Genomic DNA, 12,468 nt, shown 5'->3' on the forward strand with positions numbered 1-12,468 from the left:
TCCTAGCTCCTTCTAGCCAGAAATTGGCACAAGGCAGGATGGGCACAGCTGTTCACTTTAACTCAAACCGTAGCTGATAAAATCCTGGGTGAAAGACAGCAAGAACACATGGCGCTGGGACAGTACTGCCCTGGGTGTGGGGGAGGAAGAGAGCTGTCTTTAGAAACACAAAGCTCCTGCAGTGACCAGTTCATGGCAAGACCCAGTTTGTCTGGAAGCCTTGAGCCTACTATGTCAAGATGATGGTGTGCTTGCCCATGCCCAGTTGAGTCACTGTTGTTCAGGAATTTTTTTTCTCTGACTCATTGGCTGTGGTTGCTGAGAGGGAGCAGAGCACTGGATGCCCGGAGTGACAGGCCCAGATTCACTGCTTTTCTGTTACCTGAGAGAAGCAAAGCTTGAGAGTAGAGAGTAGCACTGTGCTTTTGTAGAAATGCCCTCATTGTGCAAACCAGGTTAACATGAGGAAGATCCCTCTGCTTGGTTATCTTCCTGTCCTATTCCATTTATCCCAGCTGCACCATGTGACCATGGACATAGCTGTTAATTTCTGCTCTCCCTCCCATTCTCTGCAGTACATCCCAGCCAGCAACAACAACACTCCCATCCATGGATTTTACATCTACTACCGCCCCACTGACAGTGACAATGACAGTGACTACAAGAAGGATGTAGTGGAAGGTAGGAGAAATTGAGAGACTGTTCCTAGCTGCTGGTTCCTACTGGAAGACAGTACAGCCAAAAGGAGCCCTGTGCACAAAAGGCAGCAGCTGTGCAGGCTACTTAACTGGGCACTGCTGCAGAGCTGGATCAGCTGCCTGTTACCTGAGGAAGTTAAGAGTTCCATGTGCTCTTTGTTCCTTCCTCAGGAGATCGGTACTGGCACTCCATCAGCCACCTGCAGCCAGAGACCTCGTATGACATTAAGATGCAGTGCTTCAATGAGGGAGGTGAAAGCGAGTTCAGCAATGTGATGATCTGTGAAACCAAAGGTAAGCGGCTTGCCAGGGAAGCTGTGGGAGCACAGCCTGCTGCCTTCTCTGCCTACAGCTGTCACAGCAAAGAGGACAGGAACTATCCCTGCCTGACAGTGCATCACCCAAGCTCCAGCAAAGTGGTGGAGGCAGCACTGAAGAGAAGAGAGACACAGGCTCATCCATGCTGTTGATCAGTGTGACCAGTCTCTGCTCACCCCTTGTGCAGAGTCCATTGCTGTCCCATAGAGCAGCAGTTATCTTTTGTTTTCCTAACTGTCACATAGTGGTGACTGGAAACAGAAGGGCTGACTTCCCCTTGCTGTGATGAACTCTGTGTTGTGTTAGAAGCAGGCCCCATGTTGTCTTCAAAGCCGCTGCACTGTCATGACAGGAGCAGCATTAAGTCCAAGTGTGTGCTTTGGAGAAGCTATTTTGGATTTGCTTTTGGTTGAGCAGTCCACGAGCAGATGTGGCAGAGCTGTCTCTCCTTCCATATGCCTAGGAATCTTGTCATCCAGGAATGCTTCTTCAAAGCCACCATAGAAGTCTGGCCACTCCACAGCACTATAAACATCCCAGGACTAGGCTGCTGTGCCACCTGTCATGTCTCTGTCTAACGTTCTCTCTTCCTTCCACAGCTCGGAAGTCTCTTGGTCTGCCAAGTCGTCTTCCACCTTCCACAGTGCCCCCTCAGCAGCGTCCCCCACTCGGCAGTGGGCACAGTGGCCTGGGGACAGGAGCCATGGTGGCCCGTTCCAGCGATTTGCCATACTTGATTGTAGGTGTTGTGCTGGGCTCCATCGTACTTCTCATCGTGGCTTTCATCCCCTTTTGCCTTTGGAGAGCTTGGTCCAAGCAGAGTAAGAGTTGTTTCTTGGGGGCTGATTTACAGGGTATGGTTTGCATGAGGATTAAATCTGACCCAAATTTGTTGCATCAACACCCAAAATGTGAGGGAATTCTGGGAAGTAGGGAAGGGGTGGTAAGAGGACAAGTCCTAGATGTGCTGTGGAACCCCATAAAGACAAAGACCACTCTTTGTCCCTCGTCCTGCTTGCTGTGTTGCAAAGGAACCTCTGGGACTGAGAGCAAAGGGCCTCTTTCCACCATTTATCTCCAAGAGTGCTCTGGGTGCCAAAATAGCTGATAGGACAGCCCAACCTTATATATCCTGAGCTTCAACAAGCTTGACTTTACCTCTCATTTTTGCCTCAGACTTTCTTTTCCTTCCCTCTGCAGAGCAAACCATTGACATGAGCTTCCCAGGAGCTGGACTGCTGGTGTCGTCCTGCCAGTACACCATGGTGCCTTTGAGAGGCATCTCTGCTCCTCGTGCCAATGGACATCCCTTTGTTAATGGGCAGCCCTATGCCAGCAGGGCACATCTGAATGGCATCTGCACCTCTGCAGGAGTGGGGTACACAAGCACCAAGCCCCGAGATTACAGCCCTGATGAAATGCCGCAGGTGAGTCAACACCTGGGATCAAGAGCTGGTTTGTCATGAGCTGGAGGCCACACTTGAAATGAGTGGGCTTCTCCAGGCGTGACTGGTGCACTTTGCAGCATGTAGAAGTGGCAAGGCTGGCTTCCCAGAAGAGATTCCCCTTTGTAGTGAAGTCTGAGACATGGGACGAACAGGATGGTCTCCAAAACACTGGTGAAGGGGTGGTTGGTTGGGCCAGTGACTCTTAAGTATGGAGGAGGTAGTGAGAAAAGGTGACTCCTATGGGAACAGCTCCTGTGTCTTCTGAGCAAAGCTCACAGAGACTGACAGTAGTGAGGACTCTGTCTGTAAAAGGGTAACAGGCAGTGCCAGAGCTGAGACTATAAATTGCTTATCTCTACTGATTGAGCAGCAAGCGTAAAGTGAGTTTTTCAGTGCTCAGTTCCACTGCCCTCATTTGCAAAAGAAACAGTTTCAGCTTTTTCTGCCTACTGCTGTAAGAGCTTCAGCAGTCTGCCCCAGGGCTCTGACTCAGCACCTGCCTTTTAATGCTGCTGTGTGCCATTGCTCTGCTAAGAATCCTTCTCTCTCCGTCCAGTCACATGAGGAGACCAATGCCTTGCTGCAGGCAAGAGTGCTGCAGAATGGGAGTGCCCAGCAAGACTACCAGCCCTCCAGGTTAGTCCTGGCTTGTGGAGAGGGAGGGTGGAACAATCCACTGGGACCCACAGGACTACATGCTCACAAAAGCCTGCCCTCAGTACACTCCTATCTGTTGCAACTCTTGGTAAACAAATCCATGCTCCAGCGCTAGGACACCTTGATCTAAATTCTCTTTGCACAATCTTAGGATTTCAGGAAGGAATGTAATTTAATTGTAGAGGTGGCCAAGACCTACTCCCTTCTGTCCCCTTTTCCTCCTCCTGTTTCCAAGTGGGAGACTGAAAAGCAGGATGAAAGAAGCAAAGATCTGATTGATGCTGATAAACAGTTGCCCCAGAATCTGCCTGGTGTCCAGTTGTGAGTGCTTTGTGTCTCACTGTTCAGACATCTTCATTACCATGCTCCCTGTGCACTATTCCTTCCAGCTCCTGTGGCACTCACCAGCTGTCATCATGGATACCAGGTCCCACATCACCTCCTTCCCATCCCACAAGTACATCCCAATTTCTGCTCTTCCCCTCATTTAGAAATGTTGTGTGTCACAGCATTGATGAGCTGTCTGAGACATGGCACAAGTTACATTTTTCAAGGAGGACAGATCTGTAAACAGCACTAAACCTCTTTGCCTGCTTCCCCAGATTGCCCAGCTCCAGAACAGAAGACAGCTCTTTCCTCTACAGTCTCCCAGATGACTCCACTCACCAGCTTCTTCAGCCACAAGATGACTGTCCTCACCTTCAAGAGCACTTTTTTGGCCTCCATCATCCAGTGATGGGAAGCAAAGTGGGAGGCCCTAGCCTAGATGCTCGACGAGATACCCTCTTCCACCAAGGTCAGTGGTTTGGAAAACTCCATGCCTCCTTCATCTCATCGTGATAGGCTGCTCTTGAAGGGAAATCTCACTGGAGAGCCTTTCTGATGGCTCATGTTCAAGTGATGTGAATCCAGCTCCCTAGGACCTAATCCACTGATCCACCCCTGTAGTGCAGATCAAACTTGTTTTGTGTGATCATGGCATCAAATTCCCAGACAGACTTTCAGAATGCAGATCTTCCTCTTTGATCAGAGTAACCCTCTTCCTAAAGTGAGTTGTTGACTTGAAACCTCCCACAGCATCTCTCATTCCAGTGTGCTTTATAATAACTTCTTGTTCCTTTCCCCCTCAGGAAGCCCTTGCTGCTTAGGCCTAGTGCCAGTTGAAGAGGTAGAAAGACTAGATTGCTGCCAGTCCAGAGGAGATCTCCATGCCCAGAATCCAGTGATCACATCTTTGGGTCAGGACCTACCAAGACATCTGAACAGCAGCACTCCACCACTGAGACCCTTAGAGACTCATCTTCCTACCAGCTAGGGACCAAGCTGCCTTTTGCAAAAGACTATTCTAAAGAGAAAAAGTGAAAGGGTATTTATTTTTGTATAACACCCCTATTTATATATTTATGCACTTGTATATAGATGTATATGTGCCTTTTATAATGCTATGGAGACAGAAAGCATCCTCAGCAAGGTCACAGGAGGCCCTAGGAAACAAGGCAGCAGCACCCAATGGCATCAGCTGGACAAAGGACACTGTGGGACATGGGTCTTAAGAGAGCTGCCACCACCAAGAGCCAGCACCCTCGTGCAGTGAGGGCTTCACAACAAATAATGCTGTCAAAAAGGTCTTCCTCTGCCCCAAGGAAGGTTTGTTCCAGGAACACACTCCTGTGAATGGACTGGAGTTATGTACTCTGCCTGATCAATTTAAACAGCCTTTCACATACATGTCATCTGCAGCCACCTATCTGTAAGGACAAATCCACGCTTTAACATCAAAAATAAAGGCTTTAGTCTTTGCTGTCTTTTGTCTAATCTATGATGATTCGTCACACAGAATGAGCCTTTTCTTTATTTTTCGCTTGCAGACACAGAGCAAGCAGCACACCTGGGGAAAGGTGACATTTTCCTGCAGTTAGAGTTTTCCAAATAGTCACTGGTGATACTTAGTCTGGGGTTTTCTTGTTCCCTGTCTCCAGCTGAGTCTCTGGGTATCTGGTTACCCAGCTGGCACTGGATGTCCTTACTCTTTGTTAGGCAAGGGCTTGGTGCCAGACAGCCCCTTGCCTGAGACTCCAGCCATTTCCCACCTCCCAGGGCACAACCTGCAGCTGCACAAGAGTTCCCAGCACCAGCTGTGTTCCTCAGCAGGGACCCCCTGTAAAGGCAGGCAGGCTGCACAAGCACCGTTCACAGGCTTGAGCTGGGACCAGCAGGAAGTTCTTGTGCCTGGCTGGGATATGGCTGGAACCCTGCTGAGCATCCATCAGACAGAGGCACAAAGATCTGTGGCAAGAGGTAGGAAGTGGGGAGGAGGAACAGCAAGGGCAGCTGGAGGTTGTTTAGTTTATTCAATTAAAAATTAGGACCTCAGGAGCCTTGCATGGGAAGAATACAACCCCTCCACCCTGGGGATGAAGGAAGGTTTCACAGTCACACAGGGTGAGTGCTGTTAAATGATCACATACTGCCACCACACCAAATGAGAGGCAAAAAAGAGCAACACATGAAAACACACAGAGCTTGGTCCTCTCACTGATGAGGCAGGTGCAAAACAGTGGAATTACAGGCTGACTTTGCATTGTTACAACCTCCTCCTGCCAGGTAAATGCCAAGTCCTGCCCTGAGGAGAAAGACCCCTTTGCTTTTTCCTGGCCAGTAGCAAGTCTCTTGACTCTAACTAGCTCAGTTAGTAGAGTAGGGCCACTGCTGCTCAACAGTAACAAATGCTCACTTGAGGCAGACTTAGCATTTTTGAGAACAAGGTTTTAAACCAATGTTTGCCCCTGTGAAACTTCAAACCAGCTTTCCACAGCCTCTTGTTTGATGAGTAGACACAGACATAATGTACACACAGGGCACCTTGTCCAGTGCAACCCTCTGCAATGGACTGGTAACAGTATTTAGTAGTTTTATTTGCTATTTTATGTTGTTACAATCATATTTTGATAGAAAAAAATATAACCCTTGACAACTAAACCCCTGGCTAGCCAAAACAATTAATTTTGCACTTTGAGGCATGACTGCTGCCACAGTTAATTTTAAGGGTGACGTGGATTGCTAGTTACTATTTCTGAAGAGGGAGTTGGAGTCTCAGTGTCCTGTGGTAGAAAGAGGCACCCACCTTTTCTGCTAAGGAAAGCAAGTTCTACATGCCATCAATTCTGCCATGGTTGATTTCCTTTCTCAGAAGGGCCACCTCATAAGTCATGTGCATGAGCCGTGACTCCAGCCTGGCTGTCTCTTTGATGTCACTACTTTGTGTGCCCTCAAATTCTCCACCCTGTAGAGGAAAAAAATGGAGAAGAAAAAAATAGCTCCTATAAAACACGGAGAATGAACAGTGGAAATTTATTTCAAGCAGGGAAAGTGAGGCTTTCCAAGTACCAGGATATATCCATGACTTCACACCTTAGTCAGAACTATGTGAAAGAGTGAAAGTTCACTAACTTAGACTTACGTCCTGGTACAGAGCAATAAATCCACTTCTTATTGTAATGCTGTTACATGACTGTAATATGACTGTTTCCATGTAACAAAGGAATATTATTTTAATTCCTTCAAGGCATATTTTAATTAAAAATGAGTTTGTTTCAGTCTTAAAAAGCAGCTGAGTAAGAAATTGCAGAGATGCTAACCTATGGAGCAGCCATTCAGCCTGTCCCACTCTTAATGCAAATTGCTGACTGCAGAATAGGATTTGAGACCAAGGAGCTGGTGAGGGACAAATGACCCCTTACCCATTTCTGAACAGTCCCAAGCACTGCAGTGGCTAAAAGGCTCACCTGACCAGTTGTCAGTGATTCCAGCTCAGTTTCAAGCTGATGTTTTTCATAGCAAAACCTGTTCAGCTGGTGCAGCTTGCTGGTGTTTTCCCTTGTCAGTGTTGTTAGCTGATGCTGCAGGCCTACAGTTCTTTCCTAGAAAGTTGTAAAAAGTTGATCTGGGATGAGAGAGGACAAAAAGAGTGCAGTGGGGAAGAAGTGCTAGGCACAATGTAAATGTCACAGGTAAACAACAGACTGATCCTGCCACACCACCTGATCCCACAGTACCTTTACTGCAATGTCATCTTCTTGTTTTTAATATATATAAATTACAAATGCCTAAGTAAGTAAAGCAGTTAGCAAAAGTGTGGGGAAAATAAATCCATTAGGTACATAGTACTTCTGTACCCTCCTGTGCTCTTCTGTAAGGGCAGCATAAGCATGTTTCCTGCTTGCACCACAGCAGCTGAGCCTTAGGCCTCCCCAAATGGAGACATGAACTTTGCAGACTGCACAGATTGGCACCCCAGGCATGAGCCAGAGCCTGCCCTGTATTCAAACAGTTTGTCACCAAAGGCAGTGAGGGAAGGCAGAAGGTGCTGAATGCCACCTGTGAACCAGAGAAAAGCACTCTGCAAGAGCTTCACATAGGGAATGAAGTAGGACAATGTGTTTGAGGAAAGCAAAACAGAGAGATCAACTACCTCCGTGCAAAATAGGATGTGCACCAGCAACTGGAGAAGAGGTAGGATTGATGATGGGAAATTGGAGTTGAACAATATGGTCTTCTAAGGACAAGTGAAAAAAATCAAACATGAGCATGTTCACAAAAGATTTTAGGGTAACTTTTCAGTCCCCAGGCAAACGAAGCCTTAACAGATCATCACAACATGTGTCTTCCTCCTCTTCCTGCTGCTTACCTCCCATTCTTTGAGCTCCACAAAATGCTCATACTCTTTCTCCATTATTCTCACTCTCATTTGCTCCATGGGTATATTAACAGAGTGGGCTTGAACTGCTTCAAAATCAACCAGCCGACCAAACTTCTCCATCATCAGATGATTGCACCTCTCCTCCAGTCCTAAGAGAGGGACATGGGCACAAATGGCAGCACTGTCATTCATAGGTTTATAAGAATTTCTGCCTTACCCCAGCTTTTTGTCTGAGCTCTTTGGTCTTTGCTCTGTAATAATTCACAGAAAACCACACAGAGCTCACAGCTGAGTCATGCCATTTGTCCTTGCCCATGATCATGCCTGTGTGGTCACTAAGCCACCTCTAAGCCAGTCCTAGTAAGCCACTCTCACACCACAGGCTGTAATAAGACCTCTGCAGGTCTGGTGGAGCTAGACACAGCTTTGGGTTTGGCTCTTGGGAAAGTGTTTTGAATAGGACTTGTTTCCTTCTTCAGATGTTCCAAAGGGGAGGAAATTGCCAGAAAAAGCTTATGTATCTTTGGGGAAACTCCTTTTTTTCTAGGAGTTCTGATTTACAAGTAGAAATAGCAAACTTCCAGAGTCTTATCTCAGTCAGCTCTACTTATACTAAGCTCCCAAATTATTTCACACAGCCTGATGACTCTGCAGTGCTGGAGAACTGCTACTCCATCAGAACAGTCCACTTGACCTATTTTCTGCAGTAACCCTCTGTGACATCTTTATGAGTATAGAGACGGACATGGTGAGCTACCCACACCCAGTGAGAAGGACAGAAGGAACATTAGCAATGCTGTGTTGTTCAGAGTCTCTGTTACTCACGTTGAATCTCCATCTCCATCTCCTTTTTGTCCTGGAGAAGCTGCTTATGTTGCTCTCGGGCCTTTTTATGGATCTCTCTTTGCATTATCTTTTCATTATGTAGGTCCACAATTCTCTTCTGCAGGTACTGCAAGGACTGGTTGGTAAATACTAAAGTCTGGGAGAAGTCACAGGGCATCTCCCCATCAACCAAGCACTGCACCTGCAAAAGCAGCCAGAAATAAGCAAGGCTGGCTTTACTTATTAAGAGTGATGGAGATGTCTCTTTATATCAGATGTGTGAGCAATAGAGAACTAGTGAGTGAGGTAATACTAAGCATGGGCACAACTCTTTTTGGGTCAGGGAATTTGTGAATGAATGCATTGTATCCATTCTGGCATTATTGAGTTGGGCAGAGTTCCCATTAGTTTCAATAGTTTTTGGGGCTTTCTTGATTTGTTTTCTTGGGGAGGTGTTTCTTTTCTTTTTGTCCGTTGGGAGAATATCAGTAGGTATGGACCTGAAGGAGTCATGCCAATACCATGCCAAACCTATAAAGCACTTGAAGACTATGCACATTTCAGCAATGGGCCAGCCTGCCTGTCCTTACCTCATTACTGTCAGTACAGGAGAAAGAAAATAAAAAGGGAATTCTAGAGGAAATAGCAGTATGAAGTTCAGTTAATGGCACTTCCCTCCCAGGAGACCACAGTGAATTAGGAATTAAGGGCCTCAAAGAACAGTAACACCATTGTTTAGATGTACACAGGCCACTCTGCATGTGCAGATGCACAACATCTTGAATTACCTGATGGAGTCTCAAAGGCACAACTACATACAGCTCATTCAGTCTGTGCAGCTTTTCCCACTGAAAGGCCTCCAGCTCCCTGTTCGTTGTGTCCAGACTGGTTTCTAATTCTTTTGCCTGCAGAAAGACAAATTGTGGAACAAACAAAATCCTGTTACACTTAGAATACATAAGGCAACAAGGTTCTGTTAGCATTCCTGGTCCAAAGGGAAAGAAGTACATAAAAATGTGCTTTTCTTAAACTACATATGATAGGTGAATTTCATAGGCAAACCCAAGGATATACATATATTCAAGCAAGATTCTAACCTGAATACCTCTGCACACATATACACTCATTAATGTCTCCTTAGAGAAGCCCTGTATGTATCAAGAGACAGCTGCTTTCTTTAGCATTTAAAACACTTGTAGCTCTACAGAGCCTGCAAGATAATTTTTATTGTGTTATGCCTGGAAATGCTTATTGATTCTGCACGAGAAAGAAACAATTCAGACTCAAATGACATGCCCCAGGGTGAATGTGTGGCAGCTGGCACTTAGGAAAGCCTTTAAAAACTAAAAAATGTTGTATGTTAAGCATGCTTGATGGAACATTTTTGAGACCAAAAAAGGTGAAAGACTTGCTTAATGTTATTCTGGTAGCACTCTCTCTCTTCCAAATAACCCTTCAAAATAAGATATTTTAAAATTAATACAAATAAAATTTCTTAATAAATACAGGAGTTCAAAAAAGCTAAATTAAAAATTGTATCAAAAGGGTTTATTCAGTGATTACCTGCGACAAAGAGCAAAGGAAAATAACGAAAAGCAAAAGAAATAGATGGAAGAATAGAATTTTTAAGCATTTATTTTAACCTGGATTTACATTAGGGTAAGTGTTCTTCAATCTCTGTTCCCATACACACACATAGAGGATAGGCCAGCCCACACCATGTGTTTCATCCAAACCAGAGAATCTAGTTCTTGTTGATGGGTGAGGCAAAACAGCTGGGAAGGAACTGGACCTCAAGCCTGGATCCAGCCCCATGAAAGCTAAGGTTGGATCAATTTGATCTATCCTTTTCAGGAGAACAGGTGACCTATGTCGAGCTGCCTCCTGCCTCTGTGCTACCACAGATACTTCTTCCCAAACAGGCCTCTCAGAGGGTTAGGATTTTGTTTTTAAATCTGAGACTAGCACTAATCACTAGCACTACATTTAACATGCTTACTGAGAAAACACTACAATACCTTTTTGGCCAAGGCATTATATTCCTTTTTGAGATCAGCAGCAACTTTCTTCTCCTCTGCTAAAGCTTTCTCAATGCTTATTCGCTGCTGCCGGAGCTGGATAGTGTTCAGGAAGAGATCCTCACTGCAGCCTGAGAGGGAAAGGGTCAAAGAAGAGCTTTCTTTCACTGTGACTGCACTGGAGTTACTGAGTAGAACTGGTACCTTCTCCTGCTGTGCACATTTCCAGCATTCCCCATAACACCACGGGTTTGGTTCCCTAGAGCTTGCTTAAACATAAACCCATGGGCCATGTGCTTCTATGACCAGGTGAACGTCTTGGATGTATCTTTTTCTTCATATTCAGTCAAGACAGTTTGTTTCCAGAAGTCAGATTAAATGCATCAAAGCCAGTATTAAAGGCAAGTGCTCGAAATTAGGTTTTGTAAGCAATAGTCACAGTAATTAATACATGTTGCAGTAAAATCTTCAATTGTGTGAGCACATACTTGTTTCTCCATAGCAGCCTTCTCTATAAATTATGAACTTGCTGTAGAGATAATTTATAGCTCTATTTGTAACCAAAGCTCTATTTCATAGAACCTGTGTCATGGTAAAGAAGATCTGTGAATTTCTAATATTGTGATTTCAGTAATGCTAAACAAGTGCACAATTATGCCCAAATCAGCAGGCATAATAATAAAAAAGAGAGCCCAATAAAGGAAAAAAAGAAGAACATTTCACATAAAGAGACAAACATGAAGAGGCTAATGCAACATGTAATTTCCCTATTCAATTAGCAATTTGGACTTTTTAAATAAGAAGTTAAAACCTTTATTTCTTCCATGTTCCAATGTTCCATTGAAAAATGAGATGAACCAGGAGTTAATAAAAAATTCAATTTGTGGAAATGATTTTAAAATCCAATTTCAAAAAAAATGAAGGTGAATTGTTGGTAGGTTTGAACTTGAAAATGAAGCAGAAGCTTGTACAAAAGAAAAAGAGGGAGAGAGGTTGCCTGCCTTATTTGAATGTGCAAATGAAGAGGATTTTGCAAAGTAAAGCCCCTAACTTTTCAGAGCAGCCTAGCAACAGGCAATTGCTGAATAAATCCACGAGGTGGTAATAAAGAGCTTCAATTAACAGCATGAGGATCCCCCTCAGAACTTCCCTGAACAGGGAAGGATCCACCCAGGCCAGGCAGCTGGTTTCCAGAGAGCAGCTACAACCTCGCCACTACTCCACTCCAGAGAGGAGCCTTTTCTCTCCAGATAACAACCGTGAAATGGTGAATGCTTCTTTACACAAAACAATTCATTCTTACTGCTTAGATAAGTTTTCTTTCTCCAAACTTTTTTTAATTAGGGTAGTCTACAGTACCCGCAGTTTAATTATCTTGACCGAAGTTTCCTGGGGAAAAACGCTGTACACAGGAGGGGAACATACATTCCAGCCTTTCATGACTTTACTATGCAGTGAATAATTTAAAAAATCTGTGTTTTCTTTTCAAACACATGATGTTGCCCATAAAGCTAAACAACTAGTGAACCCAAGGAAATAATAGCTTAGGTACCTTCTGGGCAAACGGAGTCAAAGACTACATTTTCAGATCCACAATTTTCTTCATCAGTCTTTAAGTCAGGCTTTTTATCATCATCCTCCTCTTCATTCTCATTTTCTTCATCTGAAAGAAACATACACTAGCTTGCAAAGCACTCCAGACCCACCAGCTATGCATTATGCCAATGTGCTGGTGAACACGAGCCCAGTAATTCATGAAAGATCATTCTGGTGATATGTGAATCCAGGCAATTTGTACCTATTGC

At 44.9% G+C, this 12,468-nt stretch overlaps 2 protein-coding genes across 4 annotated transcripts in view; one reads left to right on the forward strand and one right to left on the reverse strand.

Annotated features, from left to right (window-relative positions):
• The window catches only part of BOC (BOC cell adhesion associated, oncogene regulated), a 54,320-nt gene extending 49,394 nt beyond the window's left edge, over positions 1–4,926 (forward strand). For all 3 annotated transcript variants that reach the window (XM_014878612.2, XM_088158909.1, XM_088158910.1), the window contains 7 exons: positions 576–681; positions 870–992; positions 1,616–1,837; positions 2,217–2,443; positions 3,021–3,100; positions 3,724–3,917; positions 4,252–4,926. In XM_014878612.2, coding sequence (XP_014734098.2) covers positions 576–681; positions 870–992; positions 1,616–1,837; positions 2,217–2,443; positions 3,021–3,100; positions 3,724–3,917; positions 4,252–4,436 — 1,137 coding nt within the window. In that variant the 3' untranslated portion in view covers positions 4,437–4,926. The remainder of the gene's footprint in view (positions 1–575; positions 682–869; positions 993–1,615; positions 1,838–2,216; positions 2,444–3,020; positions 3,101–3,723; positions 3,918–4,251) is intronic.
• A 1,043-nt stretch (positions 4,927–5,969) lies between these two features.
• Positions 5,970–12,468, reverse strand: part of CFAP44 (cilia and flagella associated protein 44) — a 42,364-nt gene continuing 35,865 nt past the window's right edge. The window contains exons 28-34 of the mRNA XM_014878579.2: positions 12,216–12,326; positions 10,664–10,794; positions 9,434–9,550; positions 8,646–8,847; positions 7,809–7,969; positions 6,907–7,041; positions 5,970–6,404 (exon numbers count right to left, since the gene is read on the reverse strand). Coding sequence (XP_014734065.2) covers positions 6,270–6,404; positions 6,907–7,041; positions 7,809–7,969; positions 8,646–8,847; positions 9,434–9,550; positions 10,664–10,794; positions 12,216–12,326 — 992 coding nt within the window. The 3' untranslated portion in view covers positions 5,970–6,269. The remainder of the gene's footprint in view (positions 6,405–6,906; positions 7,042–7,808; positions 7,970–8,645; positions 8,848–9,433; positions 9,551–10,663; positions 10,795–12,215; positions 12,327–12,468) is intronic.

This window comes from Sturnus vulgaris, chromosome 2 (assembly GCF_052056855.1).
Source record: "Sturnus vulgaris isolate bStuVul1 chromosome 2, bStuVul1.hap1, whole genome shotgun sequence".
Taxonomy (NCBI): Eukaryota; Metazoa; Chordata; class Aves; order Passeriformes; family Sturnidae; genus Sturnus; species Sturnus vulgaris.